We start from the raw sequence: 17,161 nt of genomic DNA, 5'->3' as shown, positions 1-17,161 counted from the left end.
TTAAGTAACTTCTTTAAAACAGTATCACATTTACGATAAACTTTGCCTCACTGCAGCTTCGATGTATCAGATAATATTATTTTCCAGTCTCAAACTCTGTACAATATTAGGTTTAAAATTCTTCTTTTAAAAAAAGAAAAAAAAATATCTCCATATAGATTAATATTCAATGTTGTTTTCAATATGCAAGTAAGCTGTTGTGAAGCAAAATTCATAAACGTGACATATCCTAAAGTGCAGAAGTATTGGTTATCTAAGATGAGATTTTCCTAACTGCCTGACTTCAGGAGCCTTTTAACTGCCTACATTAGTTGTCCAGACTTAAGTCGATATGAACAGTCAGCGGTAAAATATGTGATTAGCCCCCATGAGGTGGTGGCCAGCAGTCTGTGTGACAGGTCTGCTATTTCTATCAGACAGTTTTAAGTGTTTGAGAGAGCTTCGTTACAGTGAGTTCTCTGTTGATAACCTGCAAGAGGGCAGGAGTTGTGGCTAGTCTTCCAGAAACATTAGGTTTTTAAATCCTGACTGAATTTGGTAGGTTTCTCCATGCTCAGCACTTTGGAAAGTAAGTGCACTTACAACAAATCTTAACTTTCTGCTCTTGCTTTTGTGATTCTTAGTCTGTCCTGTTCTCTTATGCAGAATGGTGTCTTCTTTAAGGTGCAAAGCAAAGATCTTTGTTACATGGTGATAAAATTTTGTCAATTTGCATTCAGAAGACAAAATCAGCAGCTCCCTGAAGCAGCAACCAATGTGGTGTCAGAAACACATGTCCTGGCCAAAGACAAGACTTAGGAATACGTGACAGTGCCACCTTTTTTTGGCAAAAGTGCAGGCTGTTGTCTTAAACCAGTCCCGAAGCAGCACACTTGCCAGCCAGGGCACTTGGTCACCCAGCTCTAATTCAGATCTCAGGACCTGGGAATATGATACCTTCCTCCACCACCTGAGAGGGGAGGAAAACTCACCAGCCTAAGGTGTGAATGCAGTCAATGGATGAACAATTTGGTAGGAATGGAGAAGGCTGCTGGTATGTTAAACGGTAGCATTTCTTTTTGGAGGAAAAAATTAGACTGAGGTTTTTAGGTTGGAAAGGTAGTGAGATATTGTAGCAATGAAGAAAGACAACTACATATGTACCCAGGTGAGATGCCATCCTGTGCAGTGAGAGAACTCTGCAGGACGTTTGGTCAGTGTAATTTCTCCAAAAGGCACAGGCCTTGCTTTTCCTTTACAACAGTTAGGGTTCACAGGTGGCACATACAGCGCACTGCTGTTTTTTGAGGGAAAAGGGGGAAAAAATGAAAGCTACCGTTTCCTTCTCCACCTTGGTTTTTGTAGTAGAACTCAGTTATTGCTGTGACTCCCTAAATTTCTGGATCAGAAGACAGCTGAGAGAGGATCCTATTACGTAGAATCCTCCTTCTGGACAGAACAGCTGAAAGCCAACAGATCAAAAGGAGTTGGACTTGATCCCTGTGGGTCCCTTCCAGTTCAGGATATTTTATGATTCTCTGATTCTGAATGCTCATAGATATTAAATAGCTGCTACCTGTCATTCCAGTAGGAAGAATGTGGTCAGCCTCTGGCTGGGCTTGTGCGTTGGGAACTATTTAGTGCATAGTCAATTATGGTCATGTGCTATTTAAAGAAATTTAGGTACAAGACTTTTGAGTAGACACTGCTTCCAGAGCTGTTATATGGAACCCGGACTGCAGTCTTCTCCAACCTGTATCATTCCTCAGCCTTCAGATCCAGAAAATCAAGAGTAACCTCAGGTACCTGGTTAACTGAATCCAACTGATTTCAGTGGCATTTTTTCGTTCATTTATTCATTGTCAATCTTTCTCTCTTTTATAATTTGACTTTAATGAATCTTGCCTTCAGCTTAAAAACAGTCAATCTATTGGCTTTTAAAATGATTGTTAGTCAAAGAACACTTACATTTCTACGTCTTCTTGGGAGATAGAAAGAATACCTCTTGGAATACTTTTTGCTTCTCTGTTATTCAATAAAAAAAAATGTAACAGGAGCTTTCTTGTATGACTAGCCATCATGCAGCAAGTATTTTGGCAATGTTGGTTGCAAACCCTTCAGCACCAGTGTTGATCCTCACATGGAGAGATGTGGGGGAAAACAGAAGGAAAAGTCCTCCAAACATTTACCTTTGCTAGGAGTTACCTTTCTGCCCAAGTCGTAGGACCTTTCATATGGAGCATCTTTCAATAAAGCACTCCCTGAAATAAACTTGGAAAAGTCCCTTCGAATTAATTGCAGATTATGAACATCCTTTGAAACATGCAAGTTTCATTAGAGAGAAGTAACAGCATTCCATGTAGTATTCCATGGATATTCTTGAAATGATGTCAGATGGTCTCCAAAGGTAGAACTTTTCTTAAAACAAAAGTATGGAAAACCTTCCTCCCTATTTTGTTTCTTAGGTAGGCCATTTTACCTCTTACTCACAAAAAAAATCCAACTTTCATTTGCACAGTTGTTTATAAGAAAACATTCTTCAAAGCTGAATGGAAAGCATATATATACATATATATATAGCTATTTATTTTGCTGAAGAATATCGTTGGAACACTGTTTTCATTACGGGGCAGTGGGGAAACCCAGGGAAATTGCTTAGCAACCAGCAGGAGGGACAAGAAATTTCCGTAGGACAATTGCCACTTGCAGCGAGTTTTCTGTCTTCATGTGCATTTCTTTTTCTCTATGGCATGAGTCCCCTCTAAGTCAGAGTATAAAGCAAATTATTCCACTAGGCATGGTCTATAACCGTGACTGAACATAATGCATCAATGCAATGCAGGGGAGGTTCTGCCTCCATGGTGCTTTTGTTTCTTACTGAGTTGTATTGGAAAGACAAGAAAACTGAACTCCAGATTTCAAAGACAACTGACTGAACCAAATACCTGTTTACATTCTGCAATGTGACTGTGAATTCTACCACTGCAGAGTTAACCTTTAGGAGACTGCATTACAGGTTTTTTATTTATTTATTTATTTATTCATTTATTCATTTTAAGGCTCTTAGAGATTTGTTCACTGGCAAATTCATTTGAACAAACATTTGTTCCAAAGACAAATCACATATTTTACTTGCACAGCTGACTCTGCAGACATCTGAAGGTATGTTGATCATTTCAAAAAATTGTGGGGCATACTGCTTTTCAAAATCCAATATTCTGCTTTCCCAGGTCTCATCTTGTATGTGTTAGGTAAAAATGTTTTGTAAATAATATATGCATCATAAATTGATTATAAATATCTTCTGATACTTGGCTTCTTCTCCTTTCAATTTTGCCTCATTTTTTTAACTAGATGGATATTAGCATGGAACTGAACAACTTCCTGTTTTATTCTTACTTTGTTTCCTGTGGAACAATAATTAGAACACATTCTGTCAGCAACAGGGCTAATGTGTCAGAAATATCCCCTCCCACTCTGCTATACTGAAAGTTTGATTACCTATATTTCGTTTTAGGTGCATATGTGCTTCAAGTCAAGGCAACAGATGCTGATGATCCCACCTATGGAAACAGTGCTAGAGTGGTCTACAGCATTCTTCAGGGGCAACCCTACTTCTCCATTGATCCGAAGACAGGTAAATGGCTTATTGGCAACAATGGAAGATTTAAACTTTGGATTTCAATTCATGTGGGCAATATTAGTGAATAAAATGTTCAGTGCCGATATGGCCAAAAGCCAGTGGAGTAATTTTGCACATAATTTCGTTTTCATTATTGACTGTTTTTGAACGGACTGCAATCTGTTGTAGAATCAAAAGAAACACCCTCCTCCAACTAATTCTGGAATATCTAAAATATGTATCACAGAATCACAGAATCACAGAATTGTCTAGGTTGGAAGAGACCTCCAAGATCACCTAGTCCAACCTCTGACCTAACAGTAACAAGTCCTCCACTAAACCATATCGCTAAGCTCTACATCTAAACGTCTCTTAAAGACCTCCAGGGATGGTGATTCAACCACTTCCCTGGGCAGCCCATTCCAATGCCTAACAACCCTTTCAGTAAAGAAGTTCTTCCTAATATCCAACCTAAACCTCCCCTGGCACAACTTTAGCCCATTCCCCCTCGTCCTGTCACCAGGCACGTGGGAGAATAGACCAACCCTCACCTCGCTACAGCCTCCTTTAAGGTACCTATAGAGAGCGATAAGGTCACCCCTAAGCCTCCTCTTCTCCAGGCTGAACAATCCCATCTCCCTCAGCCACTCCTCGTAAGAGTTGTTCTCCAGACCCCTCACCAGCTTCGTTGCCCTTCTCTGGACTCTCTCGAGCACCTCCATGTCCCTCTTGTAGCTAGGGGCCCAAAACTGACTGAACATAGTACTCGAGGTGCGGTCTCAGCAGAGCCGAGTACAGGGGGACAATCACTTCCCTAGACCTGCTGGCCACACTGCTTCTTATGCAAGCCAGGATGCTGTTGGCCTTCTTGGCCACCTGAGCATGCTGCTGGCTCATATTCAGCCGACTATCAACCAGTACTCCCAGGTCCTTCTCTGCCAGGCAGCTTTCCAACCACTCATCTCCCAGCCTGTAGCGCTGCTTGGGGTTGTTACGCCCCAGGTGCAGGACCCAGCACTTGGCCTTGTTGAACTTCATACAGTTGACCTCAGCCCATCGGTCCAGCCTATCCAGATCCTCCTGCAGAGCCTTCCTGCCCTCGAGCAGATCGACACACGCACCTAACTTGGTGTCATCTGCAAACTTACTGAGGGTGCACTCAATCCCCTCATCCAGGTCATCGATAAAGATATTAAAGAGGACCGTCCCCAGCACTGAGCCCTGGGGGACTCCACTAGTGACCGGCCTCCAACTGGATTTGACTCCATTCACCACAACTCTTTGGGCCCGGCCATCCAGCCAGTTTTTAACCCAACAAAGCGTACGCCAGTCCAAGCCAAGAGCAGCCAGTTTCTTGAGGAGAATGTTGTGGGAAATGGTGTCAAAAGCCTTACTGAAGTCAAGGTAGACCACATCCACAGCCTTTCCCTCATCCACTAAGCGTGTCACTTTGTCATAGAAGATCAGGCTCGTCAAGCAGGACCTGCCTTTCATAAACCCATGCTGACTGGGCCTGATCGCCTGGTTACCCTTCAAGTGCCGCGTGATGACACTCAAGATAATCTGCTCCATGAGCTTCCCTGGTACTGAGGTCAAAATGATGTATACATCAAACATTTTTTTTTCTGATGCTTTAACATTTCTTTATAGCTAAAGCTTTATCTGCTGCATGCGTTCTAATTTATTTATTTTTTCCTGATGATTCAGTTTTGTATCTCAGGTCTTCATTCCTTTTTTTTATCACCATTTTTACTTGCTAAAGTTACAGCCAGGAATTCTCTAGAAATTATTGTTTTACTGTATAGAACTAATTTGAGGCTGTGGAAAAGCTAAATCATCTCCTGCATGCCTTTTTCCTGGGGCATAGTATGTTTGTCTGGGATTACTGGATGTGTGAGCAGAAAAGGATAATACTTTTAAATAGACCAAAATATTTGAGAGCTTGGTAGACCTGTTAATTAGATATCTTGTCTTATATTTTTAAATGCCATTCTTGTTTCTACATTTAGCAGTTAAGGAACCAATAACCTACATGGTGAATGCTGCACCTGTGTCATCCTGAATGTGTTACAGGGGTAGTTGTCCATATGCCGCTTTCAGCAAATACAGTTTCTCCTTCCAGTGAAGTTGTACTCAAATGTCAGATTGTGTGTTAAAGAGCCTTTCTCCCTGATCAATCAATAGCTTGGAGGTGAGAGCCACATCAGGCCATTAGTGCATCTCAACAGGCACATTCCTTTGTCACATGCTCCATTTAGCAGGAGATTGTGTTGCAATTTGCAGTCAGCAACTTTACTTTTAAAACTGAAATGTGACTTGGTCAAGTGTCTTGGGGGAGGGAAAAGTATTTACCTTTATACTTATCTTTTTTTTTCATTTCTGTCTTGTAAAGAATGAAAACATATTCACTGGTGAGAAAGACCTTCACTGAAAGCCACAATTGGAGTTCTAGTAGAAGTCTCCCAAGAAAAAAAGTAATGCTTATTAAGAAAGAACTTTTTCTACCCCCGTGGCACTTTAAATGGCTTTATCATGTGTTCTCATCTATTACTCAGCAGTGAACAGTGAGTGGACCAGAGGTTATAGTCTGCAGCCAACTAGCCCAAGATCATTATACAAACACAGTGTTTCCGCGGCTATTAATACGCATCTTATTAGAAATGTTATGATATGAGAATTACCTCTGGCTCTAATAATTACTGTAGAGGTAAACAGTAAGTGGATAATAATGCACAGGATACTGCTTAATAACTTGCTCTAAAATCCAGAAGTCTTGGGCAGCTATATGGATTCTCAGACATTTTGAACTCTTTATTTTATAACTGGGGAGACAATACAGTAGTTCTTATTACAAAATCTTACCACCAGAAACCTGCCTTAAGTGTTTTTGACAGGATAGGGGAAGAAAGCCATTTGGTACAAAACGTCAGACCAAACTCAGAACTGCTGGCAAATGGATAAACAATTTTTTGATTGCTGTTGTTGGCTTTTCTTTGCCATCTGTCACATTCTAGTGACAATTTTCAGACAATCCCTTGTAATTATTTAAAGAACATAAGAACATGCATACTTGGCCAGATCAAAGGTCGATCCTGCCCTGTATCATGTTAACATAAGCGATGGGCTGCTTAGCTCATGGGAGGCAAGAATTTAGTAGGGCATCCTCTGACTACTCTTGTAGTCGCCATCAATTTCTCCTTCAAGAAATCCTGGGTGATTAGCAGTGTCCATGTAACTGAAAATTCTGAAAGGAATCCTCCTCCATAACTTGTTTACTTTCCAGTAGAGTTAACTTGTCCAAGTGCATCATATCTGCACACCCAGCATCTAGAAAATCCACAGAAAATGTTTTTTTGAATGAAAAAAAACAGCTCCTGATGTGTCTTTGAAACCAGACACCTCTTAACTGGTTTCATACATTCTCCTTATGTTGTAATGCACTTCTTACATTGCAAGAGACAGTGAACAGTTAATTCTTATTTATTATTTTGAAGTTCCCCGTGACTCCATAACACATACTGTATTCTCCCCTAGGTGTCTCTTTTCCAGAATGAAGAATTCTTTAAACAGAATCCATTCCGTCACATTGATTCTCCGCTTCCTCTGGGCTTTCCCCAGTTCTTCTCTATCCTTTTCAAAATCAAAGGACGAGAATGTGTACACGGTGTTCAAAAAGGCAACTCATATTGATGTCTAAAATGGTTTAATGATTTCTCTTTTGTTCTTTATTCCTTTCCAAACAGTTCCAAACATTGTTTACTTTTTAGCTAGTACCACACAAAAACTGATAAATTTGTAGAAATTTGTACTACTTCAAGATCTCATTGCACAGTGGTAATGGTAAAAATGCTGACCAATTTTTTAAATGTGAAATTAAGATTGTGTTTGGCATGCACATGACTTTACATGTACTCCAGTCTCAAGTCATTCTTGATAGATAATTTATTCTGATATTAATCTAGAAATAGTCTCTAACCTTTATGGGACTGAATGTCACAGCTGCCTTTTTACTCATTTGTTTTATTGACCTCATTTTCTGCAGTGCTCTGCTGAAGGTAAGCACAACTATGTGAAAGTGGGAGAGGTAGTTTTTATTGCTCTTGCAGGAAGGTTAAATGCATTACAGTCCCTGCTGGAGAGGAGCTGTTGGAGTGGCATATTTTGAGGCCTCAAATCTTATACGTGGGGGTTACTTTCCAATGCTATGAGATTGCTCACCTGATATTTAAAGAAACTGTGAGGTTTCTTTAACATAAAACACTTCTCTTCAGGCAATCTTTCTTCTGTACTTTCTGTTCTGTTACTCAAACATCTTTTTCCCAACCTTCCTTCCATGCAATTTTCCGATGTGTTTATAAGGTCAATATTCTTATGGATGTCTGCAATTCTGTCTTAGGCTTGTTCATTCTGGTCCATATTCTGACCTCAGTTACATTCCTGAAATCCAAACTGGTTTCAGTAGGACTATTATCATTAATAGTTATTCAAGAGGTTATTCACAAAACCTGTTTTTTTTTTTTTTTTTTCCACATAAGTGAATCATCTTTTGTTGAATTATGGCTCAGTAACTTTGCAGAGTATTATCTTCTGGCTGAGGTAACATGCTTATTATTTTCAGTCTTCAGCAGCTACATTGAGAAGCAGTTTTTCTGTGGATTTGATAATGATTTTTCCAAGAAAGATAGTAAAAGTCAGTTCTGTAGCTAAATGGTCTTTACTGTAAAATCTTAAGATGGAAGGATTTAAAAACATTTAAAACACTGTCATGTGTTCTTCACATGTCACTTCTACATTAGAATAACCCTTTAGTTCAATGTTTAGTTATTCTTTGTGAAGCTGAAGTTGGAATACCAAAGTCTGTAGTCTTTTCTTTCCTATGGATTTCATTTCCATTTTATTTTTCTCTTTTGTTGTGGTTACATAACTTTAAATCATCTTTATCCAATCTATATTAGCTGATGATTTTGGTAGAAATAGCTTCTTTTTTTTTTTTTTTTTTTTTACTATGATTTTGAAATAGAGTAGGTAGAGAAGGGAAAATTGCCTATGAACTGTTAGACATAACAATTATTCTCATTGTTGTTTTTTTTCTGGAGATAAAGACTTCTTACAGAAAAAATATTGAATACCTTTATACTGCCAGACAGGAATAAATAGTGAGTGACTGGGAACTTTACTGCAAGAATGATAGTCAATTCTTCATTTTCTGAAGATCCTCAGGAATATTTCAGACTGAGAAAACCACTCATCTGCATCTAAAACTTGTATAAAAGTCAGGCAACCTTCATCTCCTGCTCACAACACACTATCTGCCCATTTTCAATGTTTTCCATTTGCTGTTATTCTGTTTTGCTAGTATAACAAGGAAAGTCTAATTCTCACAGTTCTAGGCTCCTTAGCAGAGCATACCAGGGATGTTGTAAAATACTGTGGAATGTACACTCTCCACAATACAAAAAATATTAATAAAGAGATTCAAGAGGATACATAATAATGTTCATCTTATCTACAAAAAGATTTTTTATTAATAGCACTTTCCACATGAATTCTTAATGGTTCTGCTATGTTCATGATGCCTATTATGATACCGCTAAGTTTTTCAGTATGCTGCTCAAATTTTACAAATACGTATATGAACAAGTTTTTAGTTTGGAGTTTTACAACTCAAGATTTCTTTCTCAAACAAAACAATGAAAACTACTGATTGTTTTCTAAAGCTCATAAGTATAGAGTTGTTGTATCTAATTATTAAGTATTTGCTAGTCATATTCTAGATGTATGCAGTACAGTAAATGCCATGCTGAGGTGGAAAATAGTAGTTATTATTAACTGTTGTTATTAACATAATCAGAGTTACAAGTGAAGAGAATGGAAATTGTTATACAATTCAATTTAATAGGAGTTTGTAACAAGTTCCATAAAGAGTAGATTTGGGTCAAAGTTATTTTTAGGCTCTGAACAAATATTATAAGATGGCATTTCCTATTCTTACTTGTTAACATAGCAGCAGTCAGTTGACAGAAAAATAAGAATGAGGTGTCAAGTTTGTTTCTTAGCATTCAAGATCCATTATAACACCGGGGGGAAAAATGCTTTTAAAATGAAACAAGATAATACTAGAAAATAGTGTTTTCTAAAATAATAATAATTTAGAGGAGGAGAATTCTTCCAATTAATATGTTTTTAATTGCACATGCTACCTGTACCAATCTGAACCTAGACATTTTCTGAAGACTATTGCTAAATTTATATTATTTTGCAATGTAATATGCACTTAAAAATTTTTGACAAAAAATACAAAATACTGGTACACATTTGGTTTTAAGAGGAAGACTCAAGTGCCCCAGAATTTTCACAACCTCATAAGGTAATCATATGATCAGTATTACCTTTTTCTCTATATAATTCTTCCTTTTCTTTTATACTTTCTTAACATATCGGGAGGGATACTATGGCATATGTATTGAGCCACCAGCTGTCCAAAGTCACGAAAGATTAAGAGTCATCTAAGTAGTTCCTTCCTATGATATTTTGATTAAATTTCTTTAAGGAAAGTCTGAAAGTTTTCACTGCATCTATGTGCTGTATCAAGAAGGCTTCCTCAAGAAAAAGGAGAATCTTCTAATGAAGATGTCTTTTTGTACAGAAGGAATATTTTCTTGGCCTAGAGTAGCTTGACTGTGATGGCAGGTGACTGGTTTGAAACAATGGAAGATGTAGGCTCTGAAATACGTTGGCATCTCTTCCTACACAACCCTACGCTGCACAATACAGCGTTCTTTGGTCCTGTTGTGGCGAATCTACACTCACACCATTCACAACCCTAGCAAAAATGCACTATGCTCTGTCAGCCATTTATGTCCTGCTCAAAATGGCACAGCAGTCATTTTGAATGGTTTGAATAGGTTAGGAGTACACCTTTGAAATGCCCAAGTGACCTGCGTGTTTCGTTGTGAACTGTTCTCCTATCAACCCTTTATGAAGAGAGACATTCCTGGTCTAAGAGATCCAATATTAAAATCTAATAGGTTACAATCACAGTCATTTGTTTACTTGTTCTTTCTCTTTCCCATTTCTTAGGTGTAATAAGAACAGCTTTGCCAAATATGGACAGAGAAGTGAAGGAACAATATCAAGTTCTCATCCAAGCCAAGGACATGGGAGGACAGCTGGGAGGACTAGCGGGTACCACCACTGTAAACATAACTCTCACGGATGTCAATGACAACCCACCCCGATTTCCTAAGAGTATGTTGTATTCCAAATGCATTAATTTTCAAAATAAGCATGAGTGAAAGTATTAATGTGAAAAATCCTTTAGATAGGGACTCGAGATCCAGGAAGAAGAAAAGTATGTGATGAAAAAAATCAGAATATACTGTTGTTTTTTTAAAAATAATACAAAGTTACACTTGAGAGTATCAGTTTTTAATGTTTAAAAGGAAATATATCATCGTTCCGTAGGATCAGAGTCAGTCTGAGAGTTCATTTCATTTACACTTTAAAAGAGATTTGGGAAGTAATATTTTGTTAAGGGAAACTGGATGATCCCCTTCAAATGACAGAAGGTTATAACCTGACACCTCCAGGTGCAAAAGACAGAGCAGAACTGCCTCATGCTAAGCATTATGATAAACAAGTACAGATTTTTCATATGTCTTGGCCCAGAAGATTATGTCTGTCCTTGAAAATACTTATACCCTCAAAACAGCAATCTTCCATAGCAATTTATAGCATTTCATATCAATTACTTTAAATGAGGCTTTTCAGAAATATGCTAATTTAAAGTTTCGTAGTCTGTGTGTAATTAGCAAAAGGATTGTCACTTACTGCTCTCCTTCAATTCACTGAAGTTTTGTATGTTCTGTATCTTTGAAATGCAGACACTAATCAAGCATAAACTTTGATAACTATACCAAAACAATTAGCTCCAAAAAGTTGTTGCAATAATGTTAGAACATTAGCATGAATTTACAGTAAGATCAAGGATGCTTTTTAATTTGTAGCTTTTTTCTTGCACATGAATTGTTATCCCATTTCATGTATTACAGATGCTTCCTAGGTACCAAACCATATTCAAAACTTCAGTTTTCTTTCATATAAAATAAAGTTCTTCTCCTTCCTTCCCTCGTTATGAAAATATACTGCATTTCTGCAGGAATGGAAGAATGACCATGCTAAGACTAAGGTCCATATGTCCCTGTCTTCAGTCTCTTACGATGACATCTGGAGGATATACATAAGAACAGACCAAACATGTAATAATAATCCAGAAAATTTCCTCAGTTACTAACGGTTTTAGTCTAGATGATGTCTTAGAATCACAAAACCACAGAATGCCGCAAGTTGGAAGGGACCACACAGATCATTGAGTCCAACCCCTGGCTCCATGCAGGACCACCCAAAAATCAGACTCTGTGTCTGAGACCATTGTCCAAACACTTCTTGAACCCTGTCAGGCTCAGTGCTGTGACCACATCCCTGGGGGAGCCTGTCCCAGTGCCCAACCACCCTCTTGGTGAAGAGCCTTTCCCTCACACCCAGCCTGACCCTCCCCTGTCCCAGCCCCATGCCGTTCCCTCGGGTCCTGTCGCTGTCCCCAGAGAGCAGAGCTCAGCGCCTGCCCCTCCGCTCCCCTCGTGAGGGAGCTGCAGGCCGCCATGAGGCCTCCCCTCAGCCTCCTCTGCTCTGGGCTGAACAAACCAAGGGATTTCAGCAGCTCTTCGTACGTCTTCCCCTCCAGACCCTTCAACATCTTTGTGGCCCTCATCTGGACACTCTCTAATAGTTTTATGTCCTTTTCATACTGTGTGCCCCAAACTGCACACAGTTCTCAAGGTATTTATTGTATTTAACAACCCTCAATGGATTTTTTTTTTACATCAAGTTGCCCAGTTGCTTTGTAACTCATGTAAAATTTCACAGTCCACAACATTCTATGCTAGTGAGTTCCACAGATTAAACATATATTCCACAACAGCTTTCTCTCATTTCCTTTGAATCCATCCCCACCTGCATCCCCACCTGCATCTAGCTGCATGTTGACCTCTTCAAATAATTCAGAATGTTGCAAAACATGACCTTTATTTAGAACAGCTGTGTTGAGTTTTCTTCAGTAGGGGTTATTATCCATGAGTCCATTAATTCTGGTCATACTGTATTGCCCTGCGCATGTCAGGCATATCCATCTTTCATTCTCTAGCACTCCCTGAAAATCCTTGAATAAAAAAGACTTCTGAACACTGAAAAGTCAGTGTTATGTTAGCACCTCCAAGTCTTCATGTGCCACAGTGGTTTGAAGCAAGATATTACCCATCATAATAGTTCACTTATTTCATCCTTCAGGCTCTTGGGCATATAGCAGCGAATCCCAATGATTTGTCCGTTGTGTGCATCTGTAGCTAATCTAACCTTCTCTCATGAATCTCCCCTAAAGAAGATTTCCAGGATAGAAAAATTCCCCAGCTTTTCTACACTAAACACAAACACACAACAAACACACACACACACACAAAGTGTAGTAAGTTTTACACTCATGATCTTATCTTCTCTGAGTGCTTCTTCTGTATCTTGACTTTAGGCTGGCTGTACACAGTTCCTCTCAGGCTTTTGCTTTCAGTTGTCTTTAAAAGACAATTATTATTAGCTTGTTTTCCAGAGATTTATTCAAACTCGTTTATGGTCTTCTTTGTTCTGTTTTTATAGATGAAGAAGATTTTATGGCTCTTTCTATTGTCCTCCCTGAGACACAACTTCATTTCTTTGAAAGATGTGTTCTTCATTTTATTAGCTATGTTATTTATCCTTACTGACATGCTTTTTAATAGGCGTTGTGCATTTGCTGTAGGTCTTCAAAATGTTGTCCCTAAATAGCATCCACGCCACCTGCAGTGATTTAACTCTCTCAGCTCTCCCATTCAGATTTTTTGCAGCAATATCCCTCAGTTTTATTTATCACCCCCCTTTATTTTATTTAACTGGGGACAACTATCATGTAATTTTGGCTCTTATTGCTCCTGCACAGATATTGAATTTAAACTCATTGTGTTTGCTGCAAAATTTAGATGAACTACAGAAATTCTGCTGACTAGCTAGTGGTAATAATGTTATCTTCTTTAAGTCTTATTTGATGTAGAACTTCCTTTAACAGCTACCATTCCTCCACTGATAAGGTCTATTTTGCCTTTCCTGCATAGTTTGCTCCTTGCTACTACACTGCCTGACTGATCTCCCTCTTTCCTTCAGATTTCTAGCATGCATATTATGCTGATACTTTTGTTTAGCATTAGGCATTAAAGCTACACGTACTAGTTCCCATTCTAAGCCTATGTCTTTATATTGTATTTTTTTTTCTCCTCTTTACTGTACCCTAAATTGGATTTTGTTTGATCTACTGTTTCTGCATTTTCTGCTTGACTACTATCATCTTCTGTAGCATTCTTTAGTGCAGAATGCAGAATTCGGGTGACTTCACCCTTTATCTGAACAACGTGCTTTAGCTTTTTTTTTTTTTTTTCAACTGTGTGTTTTTCTGCACCTGTAAATTTCTTAAATGTTTAAGCTAGAATCACAATGGCCATAGGAAAGTTTTTAAACTTTATGATGCCTGTTTTTCCTGTGGATGAAATGATCTTACAACCTTTACAGGCACCCATTCTTTAGCAAGTGTCTTTACTTTCTGATAATATGAATCCTTGCTCCTTCCACCTTTGTCGCAGCTAGGCATTAAAGCTTTGCCTTTCCACTTTTCTTTCCCTGACTGTATATAATGAGACAGTTTCACACTATGTTACTCTGGATACCCTTAACTTTAGCTTTTTGCCTCCCAGCCTAAATTTCGCCCCAAAACCTCAGTCCAGACTTACCTTATTTTGCCATAACTCATATGGACTACAGCCACTGTTGACTTCTTGTGTATTCTCACATCCTGTCATAACACTTGTGAGGTGCTCCAGCTCTGGTCCACAAGCATCAGCAAGCCACATCATCAGAGGGTCTCTTTGAAATAATGTTCCCACTGTCCTTATCCTCAGTGGTTGGTAGACCACCTACCGCTGCAATCTGTCTCCTCCTTTCAGCTCAACCCCCAGCCGCTGGAAAGGTATCACAGGCACAAGAGGAAATAATACATCTTCCTGGAAGTGGAAAAAAATCAGCACATTGGCAGGTTCCTTGGGCCCAATGTTCTTTCCTGTGTCTGATTTTCAGTTGTATATTTGACTTCCTTTGCTATCAGGGGCTTTAGTCATTTTCTACTTCATTGTATGTCTTCATCTAGTACCATGTTTTGAAAAACCACACAAGCCTCACATATGTCAGTTTTCATGAAACAGGAATTGTGGAATACATCTTCCTCTTTGAAGAAGGTAGGCTTGAGATCTCATTTCATGCGTGCACTGTAGCTGTGATGTCTTTGTCCAATTGTTGCTATGAAGGAGCCAAAAAAAACACACAGGAGACCAAGCTTGTCCTCTGCTTTGCACACTAATAAGGTTTAAAATCTTTTCTTTCTATTATATTAAGTATCGCAGAAGCTGAATTATAGCAGTGACTCTCAACAAAACAGAAGAGAATAATAAAGGAGGTTCATGTTGATATTGAAGGTAATAAATGTTTAGCATGGCTTACAGGCTGAAATGTCAGTGTGGGGACTCCATTGTACTGGAACAACTTTGATTAAGGCAGACAGTTACCTGAAACATTTTCTTTTTTTTCAGACGTGTTATCGACATTTATATTCTCATATAAACTAAGGACTGCTTCTTAATCAGAGCAGTGAAAGCAAAAATCCTGATCAACGGTGATTTACTTAGCCCGTCCCACTTGGTACGTTAGATTGTGTATAGTGTGCCTGAAATTTACAAAGACTCATGGCTAATTGCAGCTAGACAAAAACAATAATTAAAAAAAAAAAAAAAGCTGTCTATAAATTTTATTTCTAATATAGTAAACGTGATTTTTAGTTTTGCTTTTTGAAAACATTGCAGTGATTAAAAGTAACTACCTGCCAGGAAATTTAGTTTGTTATTTGCTTGAGCTAAAAGGATACTGATGCAGAATTTTAATTTATGTGAAAAATATGACTTTACTGTAAGGTCCATGTAGATCGCAAGTTCTCAAGTTCAGGCCTAACCAGACCTACAGATCTCACTGTTCATAGTGGGAATTGAGACCTCCAGTATCACATTTTTCATCACTGGTCAACAAAGCCAGAAAGTCCAAGTGCAGGCTTAGAAAGGGGGCAGAAGGTCCATTAACACTGATTGCTACTGGCTAAATTTTTTTGCATCTCATCAGGACTGCTTCACTGTTTCACAAAGTGCTTATACCAAATAGGTAATGCCATAAAATACCTTATCGAATAAGAAGATATTCATTATCACAGAATGAAGTTTGCATTTATTTTCTGAACTCAGGTAAGCTGAAAAGATTTCACATCAGAAGTGGGAGAACATATATTATTAATACTTTGAAGTAGCTGCACTGATAAGTAATATATTACAATCTTGGAAAAAAAAAAAGCATCATGGAACACCTTCATCTCATCGAGGGTCCTTTAAGAAGACAGGCAGGCTCGGATAGGATATCAGCTTCCAGTGATGAAACACCTCTCACTAACTATCCTGCTGAACATGGAATTTTTTATTTAGAACCTGTGCTTTTGAACATATTCAGTGGGGAGCTCCCACCTTGCATGTCTCACAGTAATGAGATGCCTGTGTAACAAAGGGGAAACCTCTACATACTATATCTTTCTGTCAGAGTTGTTTGACCTGCAGGTATCTATTGGCCCACATTTCAGAAAGCTGAGAGACTTCAAAAATTGATATTTTCTTGGTAACTACAAGAAAAAATGTATTTCAATGATTTTATTCATAGAAATTTGTTTCAAGAAGTATTTTATATATGTCTTGCCTGACTCCTCATTAGGCACACTGACTTTTCTGTATTACTGTGCATGTTTCATTAATGACGGTAAAATCATGTCATAGAGGTACAGAATCATAGAATCACAGAATCATTTGAGTTGGAAAGGGCCTTAAAGATCAACTAGTTCCAACCCCTGTGGCACTAGTTCAAGGTCTTACCTGACCTGGCCTTGAACACTTCCAGGGATGGGGCATCCACAGTCTCTCTGGGCAACCTGTTCCAATTCCTCACCACCCTCAAAATGAAGAATTTTTTCCTTATATCAAATCTGAATCTATCCTCTTTCAGTTTAAAACCATCACTACACTCCCTGCTAAAGAGTCTCTCCCCGTCTTTCCTGTAGGCCTCCTTTACGTATTGGAAGGATGGGATAAGGTCTTCTCAGAGCCTTCTTTTATCTCAGCTAAACAACCCCAACTCTCTCAGTGCCTCTTCATAGAAGAGATGCTCCAGGCCTCTAATGATCTTCGTGGTCCCACTCTGGACCTGCTCCAATAGGTCCATGTCTCTCTTGTGCTGGGGTCTCACCTGGGCAGAGTAGATGGGGAAAATCATTCCTTGACATGCTATTTACACGTGTTTTTATGCAGCTCAGGATATAGCTTGCCTTCTGGCCTGCAACTGCACATT

At 38.7% G+C, this 17,161-nt stretch overlaps 1 protein-coding gene across 13 annotated transcripts in view; it reads left to right on the top strand.

Annotated features, from left to right (window-relative positions):
• The window catches only part of CDH12 (cadherin 12), a 564,885-nt gene that overhangs the window by 489,005 nt on the left and 58,719 nt on the right, over window positions 1-17,161 (top strand). For all 13 annotated transcript variants that reach the window (XM_066992499.1, XM_066992497.1, XM_066992498.1 and 10 more), the window contains 2 exons: window positions 3,497-3,616; window positions 10,682-10,849. In XM_066992499.1, the coding sequence (XP_066848600.1) occupies window positions 3,497-3,616; window positions 10,682-10,849 (288 nt within the window). The remainder of the gene's footprint in view (window positions 1-3,496; window positions 3,617-10,681; window positions 10,850-17,161) is intronic.

This window comes from Anser cygnoides, chromosome 2 (genome assembly GCF_040182565.1).
Source record: "Anser cygnoides isolate HZ-2024a breed goose chromosome 2, Taihu_goose_T2T_genome, whole genome shotgun sequence".
NCBI lineage: Eukaryota > Metazoa > Chordata > Aves > Anseriformes > Anatidae > Anser > Anser cygnoides.
This window is presented reverse-complemented; position numbering and strand designations above follow the sequence as displayed.